At 41.7% G+C, this 22,528-nt stretch overlaps 2 protein-coding genes across 3 annotated transcripts; both read right to left on the bottom strand.

Annotated features, from left to right (window-relative positions):
* Positions 1–2,283: 2,283 nt before the first annotated feature.
* On the bottom strand, positions 2,284–7,165 carry slc39a9 (solute carrier family 39 member 9). The gene is made up of 7 exons (XM_088312512.1): positions 6,645–7,165; positions 5,669–5,777; positions 4,926–5,153; positions 4,617–4,685; positions 4,179–4,264; positions 3,881–4,015; positions 2,284–2,908 (listed from the first exon to the last, which is right to left on the bottom strand). The coding sequence occupies exons 1-7, from the start codon at positions 6,738–6,740 to the stop codon at positions 2,681–2,683; spliced, it is 951 nt and encodes a 316-aa protein (XP_088168638.1). The 5' UTR covers positions 6,741–7,165; the 3' UTR covers positions 2,284–2,680.
* A 2,150-nt stretch (positions 7,166–9,315) lies between these two features.
* rbm25a (RNA binding motif protein 25a) lies at positions 9,316–20,769 on the bottom strand. Of its 2 annotated transcripts, XM_088312485.1 has the most exons (18): positions 20,524–20,769; positions 20,136–20,263; positions 18,882–18,931; positions 18,634–18,792; positions 16,870–16,927; positions 16,627–16,787; positions 16,334–16,519; positions 16,164–16,247; positions 15,687–15,967; positions 14,950–15,061; positions 14,251–14,340; positions 14,113–14,186; positions 13,879–14,029; positions 12,504–13,101; positions 11,029–11,336; positions 10,851–10,949; positions 9,771–9,818; positions 9,316–9,684 (listed from the first exon to the last, which is right to left on the bottom strand). In XM_088312485.1, exons 2-18 carry the CDS (start codon positions 20,239–20,241, stop codon positions 9,592–9,594), a joined length of 2,658 nt encoding a protein of 885 aa, XP_088168611.1. In that variant the 5' UTR covers positions 20,242–20,263; positions 20,524–20,769; the 3' UTR covers positions 9,316–9,591. The 2 variants fall into 2 exon arrangements, with proteins under 2 accessions (XP_088168611.1, XP_088168622.1); XM_088312496.1 differs by lacking the exons at positions 18,882–18,931; positions 20,524–20,769 and having other exon boundaries at positions 18,634–18,759.
* Positions 20,770–22,528: the final 1,759 nt, after the last annotated feature.

The following is a 22,528-nucleotide window of genomic DNA, read 5'->3' as shown; positions in this document are numbered from 1 at the left end:
GATTACTGCATAGGAGCCGTTTAAGAGCAGCATTATAACTGCGCTGAGGCTAAACACATGCAGTCAGATTAATGCTCACAACGTGGACCACAACATGTGTTCTATTGGACCAGAACGTTGGTCAGCAGAACTCGGCAGACTAAGGATACGAACGCCTGGGCCAGAACATATTTGGGCGGGTGGAACACTGGCCAGAACAGAACAGGGGTCAGAATGTGTCGTACCAAAACATAGAGGCCAGAACATTTGTCAGAACAAGATATTATGGCGTGGTAGAACACGTGAAAACCTGGAGCAGAACATGTCAAACGGAAGCCAGAAAGAGGCATTCGAATATATGAAAACATGATATAAACATAATACAACATGTGGCAGACGACATCAAAACTCAGGCAAGCACCTATATATATATATCTTTTTTTTAAATGTTTTATTTTCTTAGTTTTGTTTTAATTCATTTTTTAAAATAAAAGTATTTTTGAGTGCATTGCAGACAAAAAGTATTATATTATTCGAATATTGAGTATTTCACTACAATTCTCAAATGGTTGCTTGTAAACCACGAAACAAAAGATGAAAACTAAATTAATTTTCGCTTTAGTTTTCAAAAGGCAAGTTGCAGTTCCTGTTGCTTTGTATTTTTATTTTGTTCACAAAAATATGTATTCAATTTTAGTTTTATTTTTGTTAATCATCATAAACTTGGTCAGAACAAGTTTCTGGATAATAATTAGGACCTGACCGATACCGATTACGGTATTTAGCAGAATAAAATTCTGAGAACTGATTAAAGGGATGATTAATAATTTTTTTTGGGGCTCCTTAACATTTACAATAAATGAACTATAGCCAGAACATTTGACCAATTTATGATACTTAGTCCTTATGAACATCACAAAGGAAAATCTGTCAAAATAGATTTTCTGCTGGTGGTTGGGGGGGGGGGCTGAATCTCTTTAAATTGTTCTTGTGTTTTTACACGGTAAAGCGCAAAAAAAAGAAAAATTTAAATGGGCTGAATTTTGTCCATTTAAAAGCTCTAATAACAGCTGGTCTGGCAATAATAACCCATTAAAACATGTCAGATCCTGTTTGCACATACATCAGAATACATGAAAGTGAACCTCCCAAAAATATTTGAAATAAAATGTTCTATGCACCTTCACTAGTCGAAGCACATCATTCTGTTTCATTTTGCGTCTGCGGAATACGAGGGAACTAGTAAAATGCACGTTTCTAGCCCTCTCAGGGGGCGGCCATTTTTTTTTTGCTTCTGTTGACTGACAAGGACATCACAGTCACTCAGGTAATGACCAATCACAGCTCAGCTTCACAAAACTGGTGAGTCGCCCAAACATGGCCCATAGAACATTTTATTGCAGAGAATTTTTGGGGTTGTCTTCCCCTTTAAGAACATGTGTCGGAACTTACCGGGTGTTGTCGATCATGCGCCAGAACCTATTCAAGAAAATGCAAAAATATGGGCCAGAACTTCCGGCGTCAGAATCAGAACAGAGGCGATGGGATTGAACCTGGGTCAAAAGATTGCAAGTTGAAACATACGAGAACATGGATCAGAACCGAGGGTCATTACGTGTGTCAGGAAATTCAGTGATTCTTAATTTCACTTTATTCGTCTGAAAATTAATTCTTACAAATTGATGTTTGCTCCGCTCAGCCAGCGGCGCACGATGAATGCTCGTCCAATGGATGGCGTTAGGTAACGTACAAAAAAAATCCAAACCTGTGTCCACCTGCAGCCTTTCATGTATTTCTCAACTGTTGAAAATGTCTCGCTCTCTTTTAACTTTGCTATGTTAATGGTTCATAAACATGCCTGAAAAGTGGTTTTCCACAAGCGAGGGCGTACGTTTTAATGACACATTTAACAGCAAATCTGAAAGTGACAACTCAAATCCTCCCCCTCGTGGATTTATTCATCCCGACACACTCACACTCCACTAAAGCTGCTTTTCCCCCCAACACGTGATCCCATCTGAACACTTTTCACGATACCTCTTTCGGCACATAACATCACCAGAGAAGAAGGAAGTGATGGTGGGGGGGGGGAAGGATTTGGACATGGTGAGCCAATTAAGTAAAGAGGCGTGACAATTTTCTTTTTGCACCAGTTTAAAAAAAGAAAGACATTTCATTTTGTCAGAAAACATGTCGCTTTACAACCCACATTTCACCATCAAACATGACGCAGACTCACTGTGGTATATATATATATATATATATATATATATATATATATATATATATATATATATATATATGTATATATATACACACACACACACGCACGCACGCACAACACCGCCTTTATTGTTTCTCAAGTTCCTCAGTCCCAATTGGAACATTTCTTATAGATTAAATTGAATTTAGCCAGAGTCCAGAAATAGAAGTGTGGTGAATCGTAATCCGGGCTACGGAATATCCCTTAAATTGGCGAAGTGAACCAAAGACACCTTGTTAATCGATAAATTCCTCTTAAAGGAACAAAATGTACACGAGTCCCAGAAGCAGGAAGTAGCCGACTTCCAGCTACTATGGCACTTGAACGTCACTTTAAATCTGCGTCTAAGAGATCTGTACAGTGTATATAAAAGAAAAATGCCGTGACCATAACAGTTCCACGTTTAGGAGTCTTTTGTTTTCAGCGTGCCCCCCCTCCCTAATGGTGATGGCCGATCGACAGCAGCAGAGGGATGAGGCAGCCCAGCACCAGGGCGCCCACCTCTACCTTGCTCAGACCTTTGCCCCCTGGCGTCCCATGGCTGTGGCCCGCCACGCCGCCCACCTCGGGCAGCACGTGCACGGTCGCCACGTACAGAAACGTGCCGGCTGAGAAGAGCATGGCCACGCCGGTGGCGTTGATGTTGGACAGCGCCTCCTTGCTGCTCTGTGGATGAGGAAAATAAGGAAGGGAATTTTTTTTTTTTTCGATCATTGTGTTGTCATGCTGACTATTTAATAGAACTGCACGATATTGGAAAAAACTGACATTGCGATTTGGGGGGAGGCTGCGATGTACATTGAGATATTGAAACTAGAAAAAATTTCACCAGATGACTCAAATAGCTCTGCTTGGGAAGACTATTGTGCATGCGCACATCACAATCGCGATGTTCAAACCGCATATTGTGCAGGCCTACTAATGACTGATTTGTAAAGTCAACGTGGGATTGTGGAACATGATTTTAGGGAAAGCAATTAGTGATGTATTCTAGCGTCCCCAAAAAAATAAAAAAAATTGACAGGCGACTTGACTTGCTGCTAGTGCGATTTTAAGGCCATATTAACTCATTCACAATCAGCCGAGCGAAAAAAATGGATCTTTGACGTATTTATCCGTCAATGGCAGTGAGTGAGTTAATGCAAATGATTTTGGGTTTTTTAGTTGAATAAGCCATTTTTTTAATCAAATCATCAGTAGATTTAATTAAATGTTAATATTTATGTTTGTATTTAATGCCTTTTTGGGAGCATAGTTTGTAGCAAATATATGGTTTAAACAATATAGGTAATTCTATATTTGGGTACAGTGTTGTCAATTAACTGCATTTTTTTTTGTAGGGGTCAGTCCGAAAGCAGATGGCAGGGATTTAAAAAAAAAAAAAAAATTTTAAAGCACGATTTTTGGCCATTTATTAGTATTTGGTGTCATCCAGCCAAATTAATGACATATGAGAAGCCCTCATGATAGCCATTAATTTGACATATGACTTGATGCAGTTGGTCACAAAGTGATTTTTACCGTAAACTTCTCCATCGGTTTGGCGATCACGCAAGTCGATATTTTTTTGTCTTCAGGTACATCTTGCCCTCGTGCGTGTACAATGAGATAAGCCTCACAACGTCATGCGGGTTGTACCTGGCTGAGCCCGAGGAAGGTGAGCATGGCCAGGACGGGCGCCGCCAGGGCAAAGACGAGCAGATGCTTGCGGATCCGATTCCTCTCCAGCCCGGCGTGCATGAGGAAGGACACCAAGCCAAACGCCGCTGGGGCCTGCGGAAGAGATGCCGTCACATATTCCATCATTCATCATATATATAGGTTAGTCTAAACACTGAACGAAAGGCAAATGAACCGTGTCATAACGTGAAAGACAGTTTACCAAATATTATACTCATATTATTGACATAAATAATTTGATAATCCTAAATGATACCTTGTGTAGCATGATAGCGACAAAGACGATGAGCTGAACGCTGGTTCGAGAGGTGGAAGCGGCAGCTCCGAGGGCCACGCCGTCAGCTGGAAGCGACAAAACGCTGACGATTAGCGGCTCACAAAAAGACGCAATCAACGGCCACGTTAGCGAGACGTCAACGTTACAATGGGATCCTATCCGTACAAACAAAAGCCACTGAGATGGGCGGAAGTAAATTAATGCGCTTTGACCTCGCTTGCATGCTTGAGCTGCGAAAATAAACTCTCCTCATCACGGGCGCCACCAGCCGGCTCTCGAGCAGAGCAATAAATAGTAAGTAATTGGCATTTAATTCTCCAACCTATTCACGAATGAAGTTGCCCCTTTGTCCATTTCAAAAATCAAATGTGGACTTTGAACACTAACGTTTGCCCCCCCCCCAATATGTTGACTTACCGGCAGCATGCACCACTAGACCCAGTGTGGTGGTAATTTTGGAAGAGGCCACTCGGGCTGATTCGGAATCTGTTACAAACACACACACGTAATTACACAAACGTAAGATAACAAGAACAACAACTCACAATTGTGTGTGACTGCTTGAAAAGCTGAAGCTGAACTGCAAAGCTCTGGAATTAATTGACGTGAATTTGTATGTTGCGTTTGCAAGTTCTCCATATGCTTGTGAGGACTTTCTTTCACACGTGGTGTGCGTTCAACTGCCGTAACATTAGCCCCTGTGGAAAAATAATTCTTGCTTCTCACCCTCAGCGCTGTGCATGTGCGACGAGCCGATCTGGTCGACCAGCAGCATGAAGACGAAGCCCAGCACGAGCGACACGCCGATGCAGGCGTGCAGCTGCTCGTGGCTGTGCTCGTGGTGGACATCCGCGGCAAGCACCGCCTGCGCCTGGGCCGCCGCCGCCGCCGCGCCCTTGGCTTCCGACACTTCGGCGACAATGCCCACCTGACTGGGGGGGTGGTGCCCGCCCTCTGCGCATAAAAGTTAGGAAACATTCAGCATGATCTACCCCTGATGCTGTCAGACAAACAACGTCTGAAAAATGTTGATTTTCTTCTCCTGTCGGGTAACAATGCCATTATCATGAAGCCAATATTTGCCTTGGACAAATATTATTTGACTTTCATGACAGACCACTTTGGAAAAAACAGTAGCACCAGTAAAATATAAATAAATAAATAAAACCACGCAATGAGAATGTGAAAGACGCTTGCGCCATTAATTCAAAGTGCATTTTAACCCCCAACGTGTGTGCATTCAGTTTGACTGAATGCATCTCATTTAAACGTCGTCAAACTCCTTAAAATTAACATAGTACAAAATAAAAACAAATATACTATATATTCAAATACACCCTGAAACAATCCGGATCATTTTAATCAGGTGTGTAGGAGTAGGGAGAGATATAAAACGGGCAGGATATGACTCTCTAGGAACCAGAATTCCCTGCCCTTGGTGTAGATTATTCGGTATCAACTTTGTTTACCTTCCAGGATCTCCTCGTAAAGAGCGTGGACACCTTCGGGAATGATGACAGCGAGGGCCGTGCCGCACAGGAGTCCCGCTCCCAACACAGTGACCAGTTTTAGCTTCTCCTGATTGGACACATTTCAAAAAAAAATTATTAAAGAGATTAAGGCTCTACCCTCTGCTGCTCAAACAACAGATAAGTAGTTTGGTATTAAAAACGATTTAAATACATAATATAACAGATTTTCTTTCGTGTAAATGTGATTTAATACACAATTTTTTTCTATGGTCCCCTTCCCAAGTATTTTTTTAACAATCACAAATATAATTAAGCCATAAAACTGAATTGGGCTGCAACTAACGATTATTTTATTGCTTGAATAATCGGTTATGTTTTCTTTCTCAGTTATTCAGATACATATAAAAAAAAAAAAAACTAACATTTTAACTTCCATGGGTTTTATCCAAAGACAGGAACAATTGTGATTCAATATCCGGTTTTGGACCATCATTGTTTAGAAAGAAAAAACGATTGTTTTGTTTTTATCAACACAAAGATAATTATAACTTTCATGGAGTAGTACAAAACTCGTATATTTGCTGTTGGAACGTTGAAATTCCAAGCAGGTGGACGAATTTACATAAAAAAGATACTGAATATATTACAAAAAATAATCCATTTCATAATTTATTACTGTAGTTGGTGCAGCTCAAATTTAGATTATAACAAGGCAAACATTGAAAAAAATTAAGCCTACCAACCGACTGAAATGAAAGTTATTTTTTTCCTCGTTCCAAATTTCTGCCTTTGTAATTTGAAAACTGCATTATACTACATTGCAATATCAATTATATTAATCATTCAGTCCTAATTTAAATTTCTTCTTTAACCTGCAACGATGGTAGTATCATGTTCAGTACATTATTAATGAAAGAATGTCAAAGTGGCTGTTGGAGGAAATCGTTTGGGCGGCCCTTTAGCAAAAGCTTACCTCTGAGAAGTTGACTGCCAAGGGAATGGTCCCTGCCACATAGCAACCCACCAGCATGGCAAGTGACAGCAAGCTGATGGAGCTGAAGTCCTCCATGGCTGCACTTGGAACGTTCCGGCTAAATCGAATCTCCCCAGAATAGAGGGGGGGGGGAGTCTTTTGGAGGGGCTAAAGACACACCCGGAACTGTATCACCGCCAGTCTTCGCAAAACGAGTTAAGCAGGCAGCCAGCAAAACGGCGACGTGTAATTTTAATTAATGGCCTCCTCCTCGCTAGGCTAAGCTAGCCAGCTTCGATGAGCTATTGTCCGGGCCGAGGCGGCGTTTCACGAGCGAGGCGACTCGACGCGTCAACGTCCAAGCAGCCCACGCCGGGATTCATGTCCTCCATATGATCTCCGTTGCAAAAATCAACAAAAAATATTGCGTGTTTTTTCCACCCAAAGACGTGTTTAAGTGGGGCAAACAAACATGCTAAACAGCTTGGCCTATCGGACAGTACTTCCGGGTCACGTGATAATTATTTTAACTGCCGGGTCACGTGATTTTGACTGCCACGTCACTGCTGCAGGTGGCAGCCACCTGTCGGAAGAAAGCAGGTGGTGTACTTTTTGGTTTTGCTGGGTTGGGGGTGGGAAGGTACAATGTGATGTATATATTTGATAAATCTTTATAATGTCTAGATAAAAACTACGTTTTTAGTAATGAATGACTTAACGCTTTGTGTTTTCACCCATTGTATTGTAACGAATTGGGTTGTCTGTTCGTGTGTTGACATTTGTGTTTCTCTGAGTTGTGTCCAATTTCTGTGAATGCATCGCGCGACTCACTGGACGGGAGGCGTGCGTGCGTGCGTGCGTGAGCGAGAGATAGCGAGCGATTATCCGTTGAAAATGACAGAGCGAGTTACCCGGTGTTGTAATTGGTTACGGCCAACAGAGCCGTTATTGTAAGAATAAAAAGTCGAGAACTGAAGTCTGACGTGTCCTTTAAAGACACAACAATATCATTCAGATTTTTTTAATCATACAAAATATTCAGTGTAAATAAATTAACTGCTGCTCACGGGAAGGTTACGTCACTACATAGGAACCCAACTTCATAAACCTAAGACTATTTATTCTGCATCTTGGTAATTGAACAATTGGACTTTAAAAAAAATCAACAAAAACTATCAGAAGGCCAGATTGGATTGGGCAAATAAGTACAGAGATGTGCCACAAAGTTTTATGGTCTGATGAGACCAAAATTATGTTTATGATCCAAAACACACGCTCACAGGGCTTTTCTGAAACAGGCTCACTAGTGTTTAATGATGGCGGCAGAAAATGAATTATTAAGTCTACAAAACTATTTTGTCTGGCAACCTACAGAAAAATGCATCAAAACTAATCGTGAGACGCTTCATCAAGCAACAAGAAAACGACCCAAAACACACAACATAGGACTTCACTGGGGGGGGGAGTGGAAGGCCTTGGAAAGGCCAAGTCAATCACCAGACCGTAAACCAATAGAGGATGCATTTTCTCTCCCAAGAGGAAACTGTAGGGAGAAACAGGAAAAAAAGTGAATGCCCAAACCCTCTGCCTCCTCTTCATTCCACCATCTTCACTTCGAGCGTCTTGTCCTTTAAGAAGCATTCGGGCTGACGATCAAGCTTTTGTGGGGAATGAAAATTTGTCTCCGTGTACTCCAGTCGATGTATGTGAATACACAGCTACGGACATGCATCGTTAAAATGGTGTTTGTTTTTTTGTGTGAAGGACAGTTACATTTTAATCAAATGTAGCTTTGTGTCCGTAAATGTATTTTTGACGCCAATTAAAAAAAAAAAAAAAAAAGTTCCCGTAGCACATGTGATTATTTAGATATTTTCATTAAGTTTTCAAGTTTGACCTATAAAAGCTCGCGCAACATGGATGTTACTGTGTTGTCATTTATAGCTATGTTTCTGAAAGAAAAAAAAAATCCACCTGTTGTGGAACCTAACGCTTCATAAATATTACGAAATAGATTACGAAAACCTGAAAAAAGGCCAAATTCATAATCAGCGCAAAAAAATGTTGATTGGTATTATTGCTACTTTTACGGGTGGTGAACGTAGCACCCTGGGCTATAATATCAGTGAAACTAGTTACACACTTGGGTCACTCGCATCATAGTGCGACTCGCACGTGTTAATGTTAGATAAAAAGGATGATGTCATTGAAAACTGCGAGGTGCTGCGTCATCTTATTTTTGGCCAAAATTAAATTCATTCAGCAAGAAACATTACGTCGACAATTGATTTGCTTTAGTGGGCCGCAAAATGATTTGGCAGGCCTCACCTAGCCCGTGGGCCTTGAGTTTACCACCTGTGACCTAAAATAAGGTAAGATTATTTTTCATAAACAGCTGTGAGTGTCACACAAACCTGCGACTTACATCATAAAAGAGAACAGAAGTTTTTATTATAAAGCTACATTTGTTCCTGGCCAGTGTTTTTTTTACAAAAATTGTTCTAAACGCAACTGAATATTGCGCTAACGAGTTAAGTAGGTTAGCGATTGACTATAGCATGTTCCGATTTTTTTTTTTTTTTTCAAATGACAAATATTTAACAAATTTGGATTATGACAGGACGGGAATTCCGTCTTAAGCCGAGGACTCCATATACAAAAAGAGAGAATATCCTTTAAAAAAAACTTACAGTATTTATTAGATAACAGCTAAGCAGTGCTTCACCATGACTGATTTACTGGAGAACAGATGGGGAAATACAATTGCCTTGTTGTTTTTTTTTTGGTTTTGTTTTTTTTTTTTTGGAGGGGGGGGGTGTTTTGTTTTGTTTTTTTAAACCTCAATAAAAATACAACTTAAGGTTTCTTCATGCAATATCGTGATGTCGTCATTTCTTTCCGCGTTGGCGAGCTGGGACACTGCGCTAAGCGGTCCGGGGAAATGGTTTTATTTTGCCAGTCCGATCTTCTTGAATTCCGTTTCAAATATTAACAACCGCCACATTTTTACAATAAACACTTCCGCTTCCTCGTCGAGAACCTGAACACACAAAAACACGTTTTAGAGAATGAAATAATAATAATAATTAAAAAAAAAAAAAGTTGTCTAAAATCTTTTGGACTTACCATGGCGACGTCATCCAGAATACCCTGAGGAGTGCTGTGTGCCATCACCTGTCGAGACGGAACAAAAGCAATCAAATTAAATGTCATTTTAGACCTATGCATTTTCCTGTCTCATGCAAATCAGCCACTGCTCCCCCCGTAACTCGAGCACAGCCAAGCGCTACCATGAGCTGCCAAGTCACAGTCAAAGAAACTGTCTGGGGTTTCCCATGTAAATAGCTGCCATGATACAGTCTGTCTTCTTCCCTTCCCGCCTCAAAGAGTGTAGCATTGTTTTACTTCTATAATATCCTATTTCTTACTCATCATATCCCTCACTCACAGGGTAAAGCCGTGCCATACTCCTGTCTTGTTTCATCCCAGGGCTGAACTATTAATCAAATTTAAATCGACATTGCAATGTTGTAGAACCCAATTTTCAAATAGCACCGGTATTATGATTCGATCGGGTACAGCTCAGTTCGAGGTTTTGATGCATTGATTTTTTTTTTGGGTTATTTACATACATTTGAATGCATTTTCTGCATTGTAAAAATTTGGTTCGATGCACTTGCATCTCTTAGATAAAAAAAAAAGAAGATTTTCCGTGGTTTTCGTTCCACTCTTAGTCGAGATAAATGTGCAGTGTCTACCTATCGTCATGTAATATGATACATATAAGACATTTATTGGATTATTGTAATCAGATTCATGATTTAGTGATTTATGTTACACACTAGTTTGGTAGAATTTCGTGAAGGTGTATGACCGCAAATCAGTAAGTCCAACCTACAAGGGCAAAACGTTTATCCAGGATGAATGCGATATTGTAATAGAGATTAATTTACTGATTTGTGGTCTAAAAATACATGGGATGGGAACCTTGAAAAATAATACCATTAAATCACTTTTTTTTTTTAAATTATTATGTATTCAAAATCATTCATCCCTATTCCATCTTGTCCAAATTTGTACTCGGCAATTAGAGTTTCTCAGAGGATATGCTAGAGCTTTACTGCCTGTCTTATCCCATCTTATTTTCTACCGCGTTTCAGCACGACAAACAAACCCACCGCACTGCATGACAGGACAATTTCATACCTTTGAACAGACGAAATCAACCAGCGTTGCTTCCTCCTCGCCGATGTATTCAATGATTTTCTTGTTGATCCACGGTTTAATCCGGCGATCCATCAGAGTCTGCCGTGATGACAAGCGTCAACTGGTTACTCATCTTCCTAACTAAATATGGGTTGCAAATAGATTGTGTCTAATATACCGAATCAACCATGGACCAGTCCAACGGGTAGGTGAAGAGCTCGGGGCGGGCCGTGGGGATCTTCTCGATGAGGCTGCGGATGTTCTTGCGCTTCTCCTCAGTGTTGACGCCGCCTTTGGCGCCCGACATGTCAGCGCCGTCGAGGCCCAAGCTCTTGTCGTCGTCGCCGTAGTCCAGCGGCACGAGCTTCCTCTTGCGCGGCTGCTCGTCGGCCTCCTCGTCGTCGTTGAACTTGTTAAAGATGCTGTCCGCGGCCGCCAACTTCTTGCGCTTGGCGGCGTGCAGCTGGCTGGGGCTGTTAGTAGCACCTAGACGAGAAGAAAGTGCTTAAATGTGAACAAAGGGCAGAGAAAAGGGAGTAAGTCACAAGCAAGTTGAAGACTCAAGTGTTACCCAGCACCAAATTACCCGCCGCTCGCTAGGCACCAAGAATGAATAGTCACACAGTGCCAAGGGTTCTGCGACTAGTTTTTAGGAGTGGACGATCGCTCCACAAGTGGTTTTTCTGCGGTTCATATTCTGAATCGCAGGTAAAAAGACTCACAGCGTCGGCCAATGAAAATTTACGAATCTTATGATCTTTCGCCACCAAGCTGCACTAAGAAAGTATACAGTATCTTGCTTGACAAGACGTTCCGGTGATTATAATTTCACACGTGCCTAAGAAGGTTGTTATAGTTGAAAAGAAAAATTAACTAAATCCAAAATGGGAAAAAAAAAAAAAACGCTAACCAAATATTCTTTGGGAAAAAAAAAAAACAAACTGAAACTACCTTTTACATATAGAAAATTTCCTGCAACTATCATAGCAAACATCTTTCTTTTTGTCAATTACTATCATGCAAAAGCTTTCTGGGTTCATTTTAGAAGAAAGGCCGTGGTTAAGTTTACTTGATTACGCAACACTTGAAGCCTTGTTTTAATTTCCCACTTGACAAATAGGCCAAACATTGAGGGGAAAAAAACAAACTAATAAAACCTGAACTAAAACGACAGCTATGTAACTTCGGTTCGATGAGTCTCGAATAACTGCCCGGGGGCGGTGCTTAACAGCACGGAATAGCCCCAACCTTCAGCTCGCGAGGTACGCCATATACAATCCCCGAATCGACAGATGCGGGCGGACTTGCGGCACCCCCGGCCAACGACCAACCAGGTTGGGTAACTGCACTCAAGACAACCGTGGGACCCCTCCATAGGAGAAAAACGTTCCACAGGGAACACACGCGACAACAGCAAGCCACTAGCAGCACGTGTACAGCCTACGAGCTGACCGGTGGCAAAAGACACCCGGCACCATTCAGTGTGTGGCTGGTCCAAGTCAGGTCTGATGACTACCAAGTCAAACTTAATTCTTCGGTTAGATATCACCGAAGCTAGTCCCAAATCCTAAAATTGGTCTGACTCGAGCCAAGTCATGTGACTCAAGTCTTCCATCTGTGAAGAGGGAGGTTTTAGTTTTCTGCTTGACCCACCTAGCTTGAGACTGAGGCCAATCTTGGGCCGGTGCTCGTCAAGAGGCTGCACCTCAGGCGTTCGCTCGCCTGGAATGATGATGCCTCGCGGGGAGTCCATGCCAGGCGTGTTGGGCGTGGCATTCCCGCTGGCAGAGGACACAGAGGGAGCGGTGTTGATTGGTCGCATGAGGGCTTTGAGGTGCAGCCTAGCCTCAGGTGAGTCCCCACCATTGTGGGCCACATGCTGTTGCTGCTGTGGTTGTTGTTCCTCGTCCTCCTCCTGCTCTTGCTGCTGCTGCGCCTGCTCCTCTTCCTCCTCACGCCTCCTTCGCCGCAGCCGCCGCTCCACCTCGTCCTCTTCGTCTTCTTCCGAATGTGGCGGAGGGTCTCGAGGCGTGGGCTCGGCGGGCTTTGCCGAGGTCCTCTTCTCTCGCTCCCGGTGGGACTCTCCGTGTGACTCTTTGTGAGATTCTCTGTGTGATTCTCTATGGGACTCTCTATGGGAATCTCGGTGTGAATCCCGGTGGGACTCTCGCTCCTTTTTCTCCTGCTTGACTTTCTCCTCGGGTTCCAGCTTTAGAGGAGGCTTCCGTCTGCGCTCTGCCTCCTCCTCCATCTGCACACAGTGAACCACTTTAAGGTTGGAAACTTGAGGCAAGGAGCTGTCCCTTCAAGACATGGCTTGCAGGTTAATTCATAAATTTTCTCAGTTTTATTTTGCACAGTGGTTTAAAGCGAGTTTCACTGACGTCCGCTTGTTGTACTGTCAGCAAAGTGGAGCTAGGATACAAAAGCACCAGCAGTTTTGTCATATAGATTGAAATTTGTGACTTTTCTGACCACTCTTACGAATGTTTAAAAAAATAAATAAATAAAAATGCTCAGAAACGTACAACACAAGCCGAATCATTTTCACATTATTTTGCATGTAAAAAGAGTCCATTGGAAGGCAACCGCTGAGATGAACTGCATGAGTCAATTTCTGTATAAATAATTTATTCACATCTTGGTAAATGTACACCTGAAATACTGGATATGCTTCCAAGCCACAAATATGTTGGCCACCCTTTAAAATTAATCAGCTGATTATTATCCGAATTTTATTCTGCCAGATAACGAAATTGATTTAAAAAAAATAAAATAAAATAAAAACACACACCGGTCAGGCCCAACTAATTTATGAAGGCTTGTGTGTACAAGAAAAAAAGTCTGTATTTAATTCTGTATTATTTCTCTGAAAAAATACCTGCCGGTTTCAACGCTTGTTTGGTATCCGGAGAACTGACTCAGATGCCCGAAGAAAAAGAAAATCCGATTTTGGTGAAAAATAAACGTTGCAGTTGTATTTCGAGGCCATCCATATGAGCCAGCTCAACTTCCAGGACAAACTCACCCTTTGCATTTCGGCGTCCGGGTCAGGGTGACCCTCGGCCAGGAGCCTCTGCCGGATCTCTTCAAGCTCCTCCTTCTCCCTCTTGCGGTCGCGCTCATCCATCTCGATCTCCTTTTCCCGGTCACGGAGGCGCTTTTGCAGAGCACTGCCCCTGCAGGGAGGACATTGGAAGGAGGTGAGATAGAGAAAAAAAAAAGCCCAACATGTAAAATCTATTACAAAAAAGGCACCAACCTGTAGTATTTGGGATCATCCCGGTCGTCGTCATAGTCTTCAAGGAATTCTTTTAGTCTTTTGGCTTCTTTCATCTGTCGACAAACAATTACTCTTAGATCAGACAATTAACCAGTTAAAATACTGCGTTTGTCTTACAGTCTCGCGGCTGCGCTCGTCGTCCCGCTCCATTTCCTTGCTGTAGTCGCGAGACTTCTTCCTCTCCCGCAGTTCCCAGTTTTTCAGCCGCTTCCGGAGGGAAAACAAAGACTTAACATTAACGCACTAACTCGGTGCATCATTTGAAGGCTTTGTTTCAATTGTGCAAAGAGGTTGCTGGCAGGAATAAACGGAGAGAGGCGCGATGGTACGATTATCATGAAATTAACTACATTTTGCGAGTGAGCCTTGCACTTATGACTGGATTATTTGAAGTCATGTTGATTTCCATCGTGCACTTAGTGTGTAAATGCGTTTGTGTGTGTGTGTGTTTCCGTGGAATGTCGATTTAAGACCTTTTGAAGGCAATTTATGTAGCCTACTTGGATTTTTAGGACTTTATGTAAGAATTTCATTTGGAATGTCCATTGTCATGACTTCTTATCTCTAAGACTTTTTGAAGGCACTATGTGGAACATGTAGACTTTTAAGACTTACGTTTTATGACAATTTTCAAGACTACATGGATTTGTGTATTTTTAGTTGTCAAGAATTAGTAAAACCAAATGGATTGTCCATATTGGAGACTTTTTGAAGGCAGTTTGTGAAGAAATTTAATTGAAGCCTCAGTTTAAGGTCTTTCCATGGAGAATAAGTCCATTTTAAAAAATATAACTTTTTTTTTTTTTTTTTAAATACCTCCTGATAGGCGGCCTCCTTATCTCGGAGTCTCCTCTCCAGCCTCCGGCGTTCGTACACGTCCTCCTCATCTTCGTCACGGTCCCGTTTTTTGTCATCTCTGGTCCTCTCTCTGCATACAATAAACCGAATACACCAATATAAAAAGACAAATTAACACAAAGGGTTGCCAAGTATGGCCTAAGTGCCTTTTAGTGGCACACTGTCCATTTCTATAGCAGACGGTGACATGTACTAAAAATAACATCTGACACATAACAATGGGGGAAAAAAATGGTTGAGGGCTCAGTGAGGGAAAAGAAATATATTTTAGAAGCAGAAATGGTTTGTTCTACTTCCTTCTTTTAGTTTCACGTGAATCAGTGCCGATCCAAATTCATCCACAATTAAAAAAATAAATAAATAAATACCCACTTTGGTACTCACGCCGACCTAATTCAGAAAAATCTTAAATGACAGTGCGATGTGGCAGTTTTAACCATAATAAACATTACAAAAAGGCATAAAGGCATGATGGATTGGTTTTAGCATGTTAGCGTGTTTAATCAAGTTGAAGAATATGAAAGTTGGGCAGCATGGAGGAAGAGTGGTGTGCAGAATTGCCTCAAAGTTCTGAGCATCCGTGTTTTCATTGCATGTAATTCCAAAGGGGCCCTCTAACATCCTTCGATTTTTCTGTAAAATGCCCTCAGAGGAAAACATTTGGCCACCTTTGCTTTCGACCCAAAAAAGCTGACCTGGAGTGGCTGCGGGCTTCGCTGATGTCTCGACTCTTCTCCCTCTCGCGCTCGCGCTCCCTCGTCCTTTCCCGTTCCCGGTCCCGCTCGCGTTCCCGCTCTCTGTCCCGGTCGCGCTCGCGTTCCCGATCCCGCTCGCGCTCCTTGTCGCGCTCCCGTTCCTTCTCTTTCTCCCTATCGCGGCGCTCCCGTTCGCGCTCCCGCTCTTTGTCCTTCTCTCGCCGCTCCTTCTCCAGCTCCTGTCGCTCTTTCTCCTTCTTGCCTTTCTCCTCCTCCAATTTCTTAGTGAAAGAAGTGATGTAGAATGTCAATTTCCAGCCTTGCAGGCATTTTACGTAGAACACGTCAAGACAAAAAAATTAAATTAAAAATAGCTGCATTTTTTATTAACTATTCCTTTTAGAATATTTACTGACTAATTTCATTTCTGATAAATACGTCTGTAAGTGTCTAATAAATGCAGCTATGGCAGGTCACCTTGTGTGTATCACGGAATTTGCTGATCTCTCTGGAAATCAAGTCCCTCTTGTCATCTTCCAGCTCCATGGCGTTAATGTCGTCCTGTCAAATCACACAAAAACAAAAAAAAACACCCAAAGAGTGAGCGGCAAAGGCCTACGAAATCTTGCCCATTATGTGGTCGATACCTCATCTTTCTTGTCTTTTCTCTTCTTGCGAAGTTGCCCGTTGCCGTCCGCAGAGGTGGCGTTGAGTTCGCTGGAATACTCACGGATGAGCACTTCGATGGCGCCCTTTGCCGCCTGGTCGCGCTGCAGCGTCTCTTCGTCCAGCACCTCGTCCTCGTCCTCATTCTTACCATCGCCGCTCGCTCCCTGGGGAAGGGAGGAAAGGAAAAAAAAAAAAAAAAAAAAAACCCAGTGAGTCGTTTTTTAGCGAATAGCTGTGAAGTATCCTTGGCGTGGAAGATTGCTGCGCGTACGCCATTGGCGCTCTTTTTTTTGGCCTTCCACTCATCCAGCTGCGCCTTGGTCTTGGCGTCCACTTTGACAAGTAGCTTCTTGTCACCCAGCATCAGCTCGTGCAGCAGTCGCAGGGATCGCAGCGTCGATTCGGGCTCTTTGTACTCGCAGAAGCCAAAGGCTAGTGGAAGAACGAAGGAAATACAAGTTCAACACTCCACTTGAGTAAGGCCACTATGCGCTCACTGCGGTTTTTTTTTTACCTTGAAGTTTCCCAGAGGCACCTTGTACTCGCTTCCAGCTTAGCACTATACCACATTTCTGGAAAAGACAACAAAATGACAATTATTATTCCTATGATTTAATCTTCCTTGTTATTGGCCCGTGTGAAAAATAATGACAAATTTAATTTCTTCATCCAAATTTTGTTTATTTTTTTCCTCTAAGAATTTAGATCTTAACCTCTCATACTGTGATTAGACGCTTGAGACCATTTACGTGCTGCTGTTTTGGTTACAAATGTTCAAATAGTCGAACGTCGGATGTGAGAACAGGAGCGTCTCTCTACTGAGGTGATTAATCCTACTCTCTATTCCTGGAGGGAAAAGGGAGTCGTCTATTTGACGGTGATTAACTTGTCTTAATTAGGGTCATGGCATCTATGTGAGCGACGACCACTATTTGGCGAAATACTGCACTCATGTTGGGCATACAACTTTGTGGATCAACCACACATCTTCTGGGGCATGCCAACTATTAGATTTTGTGAAGTACAACTATAAATTCTGCATGCTTATTGGAATGCGAATCACCACGCAAGACACCATCTGCACATAATATAAATATGAATCATGCTGTGTTTAATCGGAGCAATTGTTACGATGGCGTTTTAGTTAGCCGTCGCTTACAAACAGGCTAACGTCCATGTGTGAACAGCAGCGTCATGGGAAAAAAGGCGTCTGCGTCAAGGTGGCCTTTAAATAGATGTCGCACATGGCGACTAAGGTCGGTACCCACTAAAGCAGTGACCCGCTTAAGTGTAGTAAGCGAAAAAATGCTGATAGGGGGGCTCTCTCTAATAGTATGCACAACACCGAAGTTCAGTGTTCAAACAATATAATTCACAGGGGTTTCATCTTTTTCGATCCAGTACAATATTTGTTAAGTACAGTTCAGTGGTATTTAAAAACACTGAAAGGCAAGCATCCCCAATCACGACACTGTGGGTCGTTTCATCAGTCCGTTGTGAGACAAATTGCCCATAAAGTTCAACACCGTTGCTTCTTGCCACGAGTGGCCATCATGTAAAAATGACCAAGACTACAGTGCAGAAAGCGAAAAAAAAAAAAGGTCAAGATAATATTAAACCGAGAGCGGAAGCAGAATATTTACAGAAATCTCTGGCACATGCCAACAGCTGTCGACAAAAGTCCCAGAAGTAAAACATTAAACAAGAATGAGGTTTATGGGAAAAGACCAAGGAAGAAGCTTTTACTGTCCCCCCCCAAAAAATGAAAAAATAAAGATTGCTGCAGGTTTGAAGTCCACCGAAGAGAACTGCATGTCACCGCATGACAAATTATTCAATGACAGAAGAAGTTACAGAAGTGTATGGATGGTTGTGTGAAACACACAACGCCATGTTGTAGAGTAAAAATGGCACAGCACACTGACGTCGAACTTTCATCCCAAACAGAAAGCATGGCGGAGAGAGGGAGCAGCATTGTTTGGGACGTGCTTTGCTAACGCAGAGCCTGGACAGCTTGCTTTCTTCAATGGAAAAAAATTAATTCAGTTCATCAAGATATTTCACAGAAGGACTTGAGGCCACCTTGTCTGACCATTGATGCTCAAATCAATGGGACAATGATCCCAAACAAAGAAGCAAATCAAGAGAACGACTTCAGAAAATTTTTAAAAAAGACACTAAACTTTGCAAACAGAGCTCTTTTGTGAGTACCTTTTTCTCAAAAAAATGGTGCTCACATAGCTTGAATAAAGTTTCCACGTTTCTGCTCCGAACTCACCGCCAGCAGCTGTCTGACCAGCATGTCGGAGGCCTTCTCTGAGATGTTGCCCACAAACACGGTGGTGGTGGGACCGTCCTCGGGCTCCTTGGCTCGGAAGTTGATCTTGTTTGGGAGCATCGGCTTCTGCGCAACAGAAACTGTGGTTGGGACAAGAACCTGCCCAAAACAAACAAAATGTAAACAGAAAGCAAAACAACCACGGAATGTAATGTAATTTACAAAAGCATAGGTCTGCTGTGACTCACTGAGGGAGAGGGGGTCACGACACCCATGTGAACTGGTATCATGGGAGTACCTGAAATAGAAAAAAATAAATAAAAATGGGTACATAAGACACTCAGAAAGCGATTTTTTTTGTTGTTGTTTTTTTAATTAAAAATAAATGGGTCACTGACCATTTAGTTTGGATACAGAGCAGCCAGACAATTTAGAACTGGTGCCCTCAAAAAACACAGGACAAGGACTAACAAAGATAGATGTGTCTGTCGATGTGTAGTAATTATTAAACTGATTTGAAAATACAACTTTAATTGTATGGCGCATTTCACGACAGCAGGAGCTGTGACAAAGTGCATTCCATATGCTGTAATGTAAACACATATACAATAAATACCAGAAGAACAGCAAAACAGCGACAGACTTATGTTGAGCCGAAAGCTAAAGAATAAAAATGTGTCTTCAAACGAGATGCAAAATGCCTAGAATTAGAATTAGAAATCCCTTTATTGTCATTGTACTCAAGAGTGCAACGAGATTAGAGAGCTCCCCTCTCCAGTGCAATACAACAATAATACAGACAAATATATAAATTAGATAAATAAGAGAGTGCAATGGAAAATAATACTGAAGGGTATATAAAAACCTATCGCAAAGACATGCAAAGATTTTTTTATGGAATTTAATGATTTTAACTGACTTTGACCAGACAGATGCAAACTTAATTGCAAATCCCAACCCAATATTTGGACATCAACTAGGGGAATGAAAAAAAATACCCCTTTCATTAAATAAAAATGTAATTTATTTTGGTACATGTCAAATGTGCATGCTTATTGCATGTTTCCAAATATTATGGAGCCCTAGCATGTAGAATCAAAGATTTTCTTTGCTGAAATATGTTTGTCATCTAAAAAAGGTCGCAGGCTTGACAAGCTGTCAAGTCTTTTTTTTCTGAAAAACTGTCTTGACTTTTTTTTTTTATTATTAAACCTGAACAAATAAATGACTCAACCCATCGTAATATAAGCTTTCTGTTCAATTAAACACGCCCAGATCTTACACGACGTACCTCAATTAGTAAGTAAACGGATGAGCTCATCATTATGTATTATTCATACTTTTTTGTGACATTTTTGGATGACTGGTGTTCCATGACAGTTTTCTCATCTGAGATGGGCGCCGCGGCTCAATAAAGGTTGGAAACGCTCACTTCAGACAAAGACACTTCCAAGAGTGTCTGCGGATCTAAAAATTGTTTCAACACGCTGCAAACTGGATACCTGGTGGGACGGGCGGGCCGAAGGTGCCGAACTGGGGTGGGGGGATGCCGGGGGGCAGCTGGGGGATGCTCAGCGGCTGGCGGTTAAGCGGAGGAGGGAACGACATCGTGAGGGGCAACAGGAGGAACCTGTGACGAAAAGACGATATTACAGTTCAACGACAGCTCGCTCTCAAATGCACTTCAACTACTTATTTTAGCGTCAATACAGTAAGAGATAGTTTTATTTTAGTAGAACATGGCGCTTCTGTCACAAAAAGACGACAAAAAACCGCGGCCGGCCATGTTAGAAGTGTGCTAGTTAGCTTTAGCATGCATAGCTCGTGTTAGCTCCGTGGCCTTGCTAGCTGGCGTTAGCAAGAGGGAAGCTAATGGTCCGAGTTACTCACCTATAAAAGGAGGTTTAAAAGGGACGAGCCGGCAACGGTGTGCGTTGGGCCGAACCCAAGCCCATTAAACGTACACAAGGAATAAAGCGTATCGCGAGTGCGGCTTTTGCGTTTGTAATGACACCGGTACTCTTCTGCAACACAAGAAAATAGAAGGAGCCTTTTTCTTCACGAAGAGGATCATGGGAAAACGGTGAACATGAGGGAGCAGTCATGCCCTCAGCGGGGTCTCGCAGGCGGGAGTAGGAAACGCATTGAATGACAATCATACTACGGTGGCCGCGAGGTTAAAAAAATGGAGAAGGATCGGCTATGTAAACCCAGTAGGGTTGTGAGGTCGGCAGACTCGGGGCAATTAGTGGAACCCATGGTTTGAAGCAAATATGGTGAAGCATCATTTGGTTGTTATGCTGCACATAGATACAATAAGTTTCCAACAGAAGTGACATAAGCAACAAGTTTAAATGCTTTAAAATCGGGGTTAAAACTATGTGTTGTTTCCCACATACGAATAAAAATATTTTTCCTAGTTTGTATCGTAATCTTTTCCCCAAAAATGTTCCTGCACGTATGTTCTTTTAGGAATTTTAGCAAACTACTTTTTAATAATTTAATTCACTTTCAAGTGTCTTAAAAATTATTCTATTTCTAAATATTAAATTATTTTGCCTTCAAATTTTGTTACATAGCGGGAAGTACCTTGTGTATGAAATGTGCTTATATAAGTAAACCTGGCTTGTCTTGTCTTTTTTTGATGAATTAGTCACTCTCTGTCAAACTGATGCTTGTTGTAAAGTTGAGTTGAATTCACTGCTACCAAAAGCCCAATTTTTTATCTAGCTTTGGTGTATGTATTTTTACCTCAATATTGAGATTGTGCTTCAATACGCAATTATTTTTCCAATGTCCCCTTTTACAAACACAAGTTTAAAAAAAAAAACGGTTTTACGATATCAAACGATAACCCCCATTACACAATACAATGTTTTCGTCCTGTAGGTCAGTCTTACGCTAAAATGAAGGCAAATGAAAGATGACTTTATGTGGACGCCAGTTTATTGATCTACATCTATTAGTCATTAATTTACTAACCTCTTTGACTCGCAGCCTTTTAAGCACTCACTACAATTCCACAAATGTCTATCAAACAAGTGTGGCATAAACAAGTCATAAATCAAATAAGAACAATAATTCTGTGGCTTTATCACTTGACCTTTTCATGTTTTATGCTCTTATCACTTTTATGTAACGTTTTCTCATGTTGCCTTTTGGCCAGGGCGTCTTGCGAACTTGTCAACCAACCTTCCTGCAACAATAAATAAATAAAACAATGTCATGTAAACGTGATTGCACTTCTTATGCACTGAGCTCGTCTAGACGCTGTACAAATCAATAAAATATGACTGAAACGAAGCAGTTTTTGCCCCTAAAACGGCAGCCTTTGTAATTCGAAAATTGCATTCTATTTTCTCTTGCGTCTCCTTTTCAAATGATTTTATTTTTTAAAAAAAACATCACTCTATATTATTATACTTTATGAAACATACAGTAAGGACAATTAAAAAGAATGTCAAGAATGAAACCGTTTGTACATCATGATTTAACGGCTGCAATCCAGTTCACTAAGCTGCTCCTCTTGGTGTACCCACCTTGGCCACCGGGAGGCAGTATAACAAAATCATGCAGACAAACGATGACTCATCTTGTACTACAAGCTTACTGCCCCAGTAAAATGTTGTAACATTAGTCATTTTACGTAGAGGATAAAGAAAACATACCTCTGAGTATTGTCATATTATCGGTGTACGTGTTGCGCCACCATTTGTGCTCAAATTTCTGTCGCTTCTAAAATCATGACTATCGATGCTAACCGTTAGCATCTAAATGGCATATCCCATTATATGTTAGCATTGAACTAAACGCATCCTCGTGAGGCAAATCTATGTAGTTGTTTAAAATGAAATATGTGTAATTAGCTTTGTTTTATGTTTAGTTTGACAATACT

The sequence above is a fragment of the Idiotropiscis lumnitzeri genome, chromosome 1 (genome assembly GCF_059441095.1).
Source record: "Idiotropiscis lumnitzeri isolate Australia: NSW breed Sydney's pygmy pipehorse chromosome 1, RoL_Ilum_1.0, whole genome shotgun sequence".
NCBI lineage: Eukaryota > Metazoa > Chordata > Actinopteri > Syngnathiformes > Syngnathidae > Idiotropiscis > Idiotropiscis lumnitzeri.
The sequence above is the reverse complement of the archived record's forward strand: the minus strand, read 5'-3'. Positions and strand labels throughout refer to the sequence as shown.

Excerpts from the sequence above, each read along its gene's own strand:
- slc39a9 (XM_088312512.1), bottom strand. The coding sequence starts at position 6,740 with ATGGAGGACTTCAGCTCCATCAGCTTGCTGTCACTTGCCATGCTGGTG. Across the intron at positions 5,778-6,644 it reads TGGCAGTCAACTTCTCAGAG|GAGAAGCTAAAACTGGTCAC; the intron begins GTAAGCTTTTGC and ends GTGTCCAATCAG. Across the intron at positions 2,909-3,880 it reads CCTTCCTCGGGCTCAGCCAG|AGCAGCAAGGAGGCGCTGTC; the intron begins GTACAACCCGCA and ends CCTCATCCACAG.
- rbm25a (XM_088312485.1), bottom strand. The coding sequence starts at position 20,241 with ATGTCGTTCCCTCCTCCGCTTAACCGCCAGCCGCTGAGCATCCCCCAG. Across the intron at positions 14,341-14,949 it reads AGGAGGCCGCCTATCAGGAG|CGGCTGAAAAACTGGGAACT; the intron begins GTATTTAAAAAA and ends TCCCTCCGGAAG. Across the intron at positions 10,950-11,028 it reads ACTGGTCCATGGTTGATTCG|ACTCTGATGGATCGCCGGAT; the intron begins GTATATTAGACA and ends TCATCACGGCAG.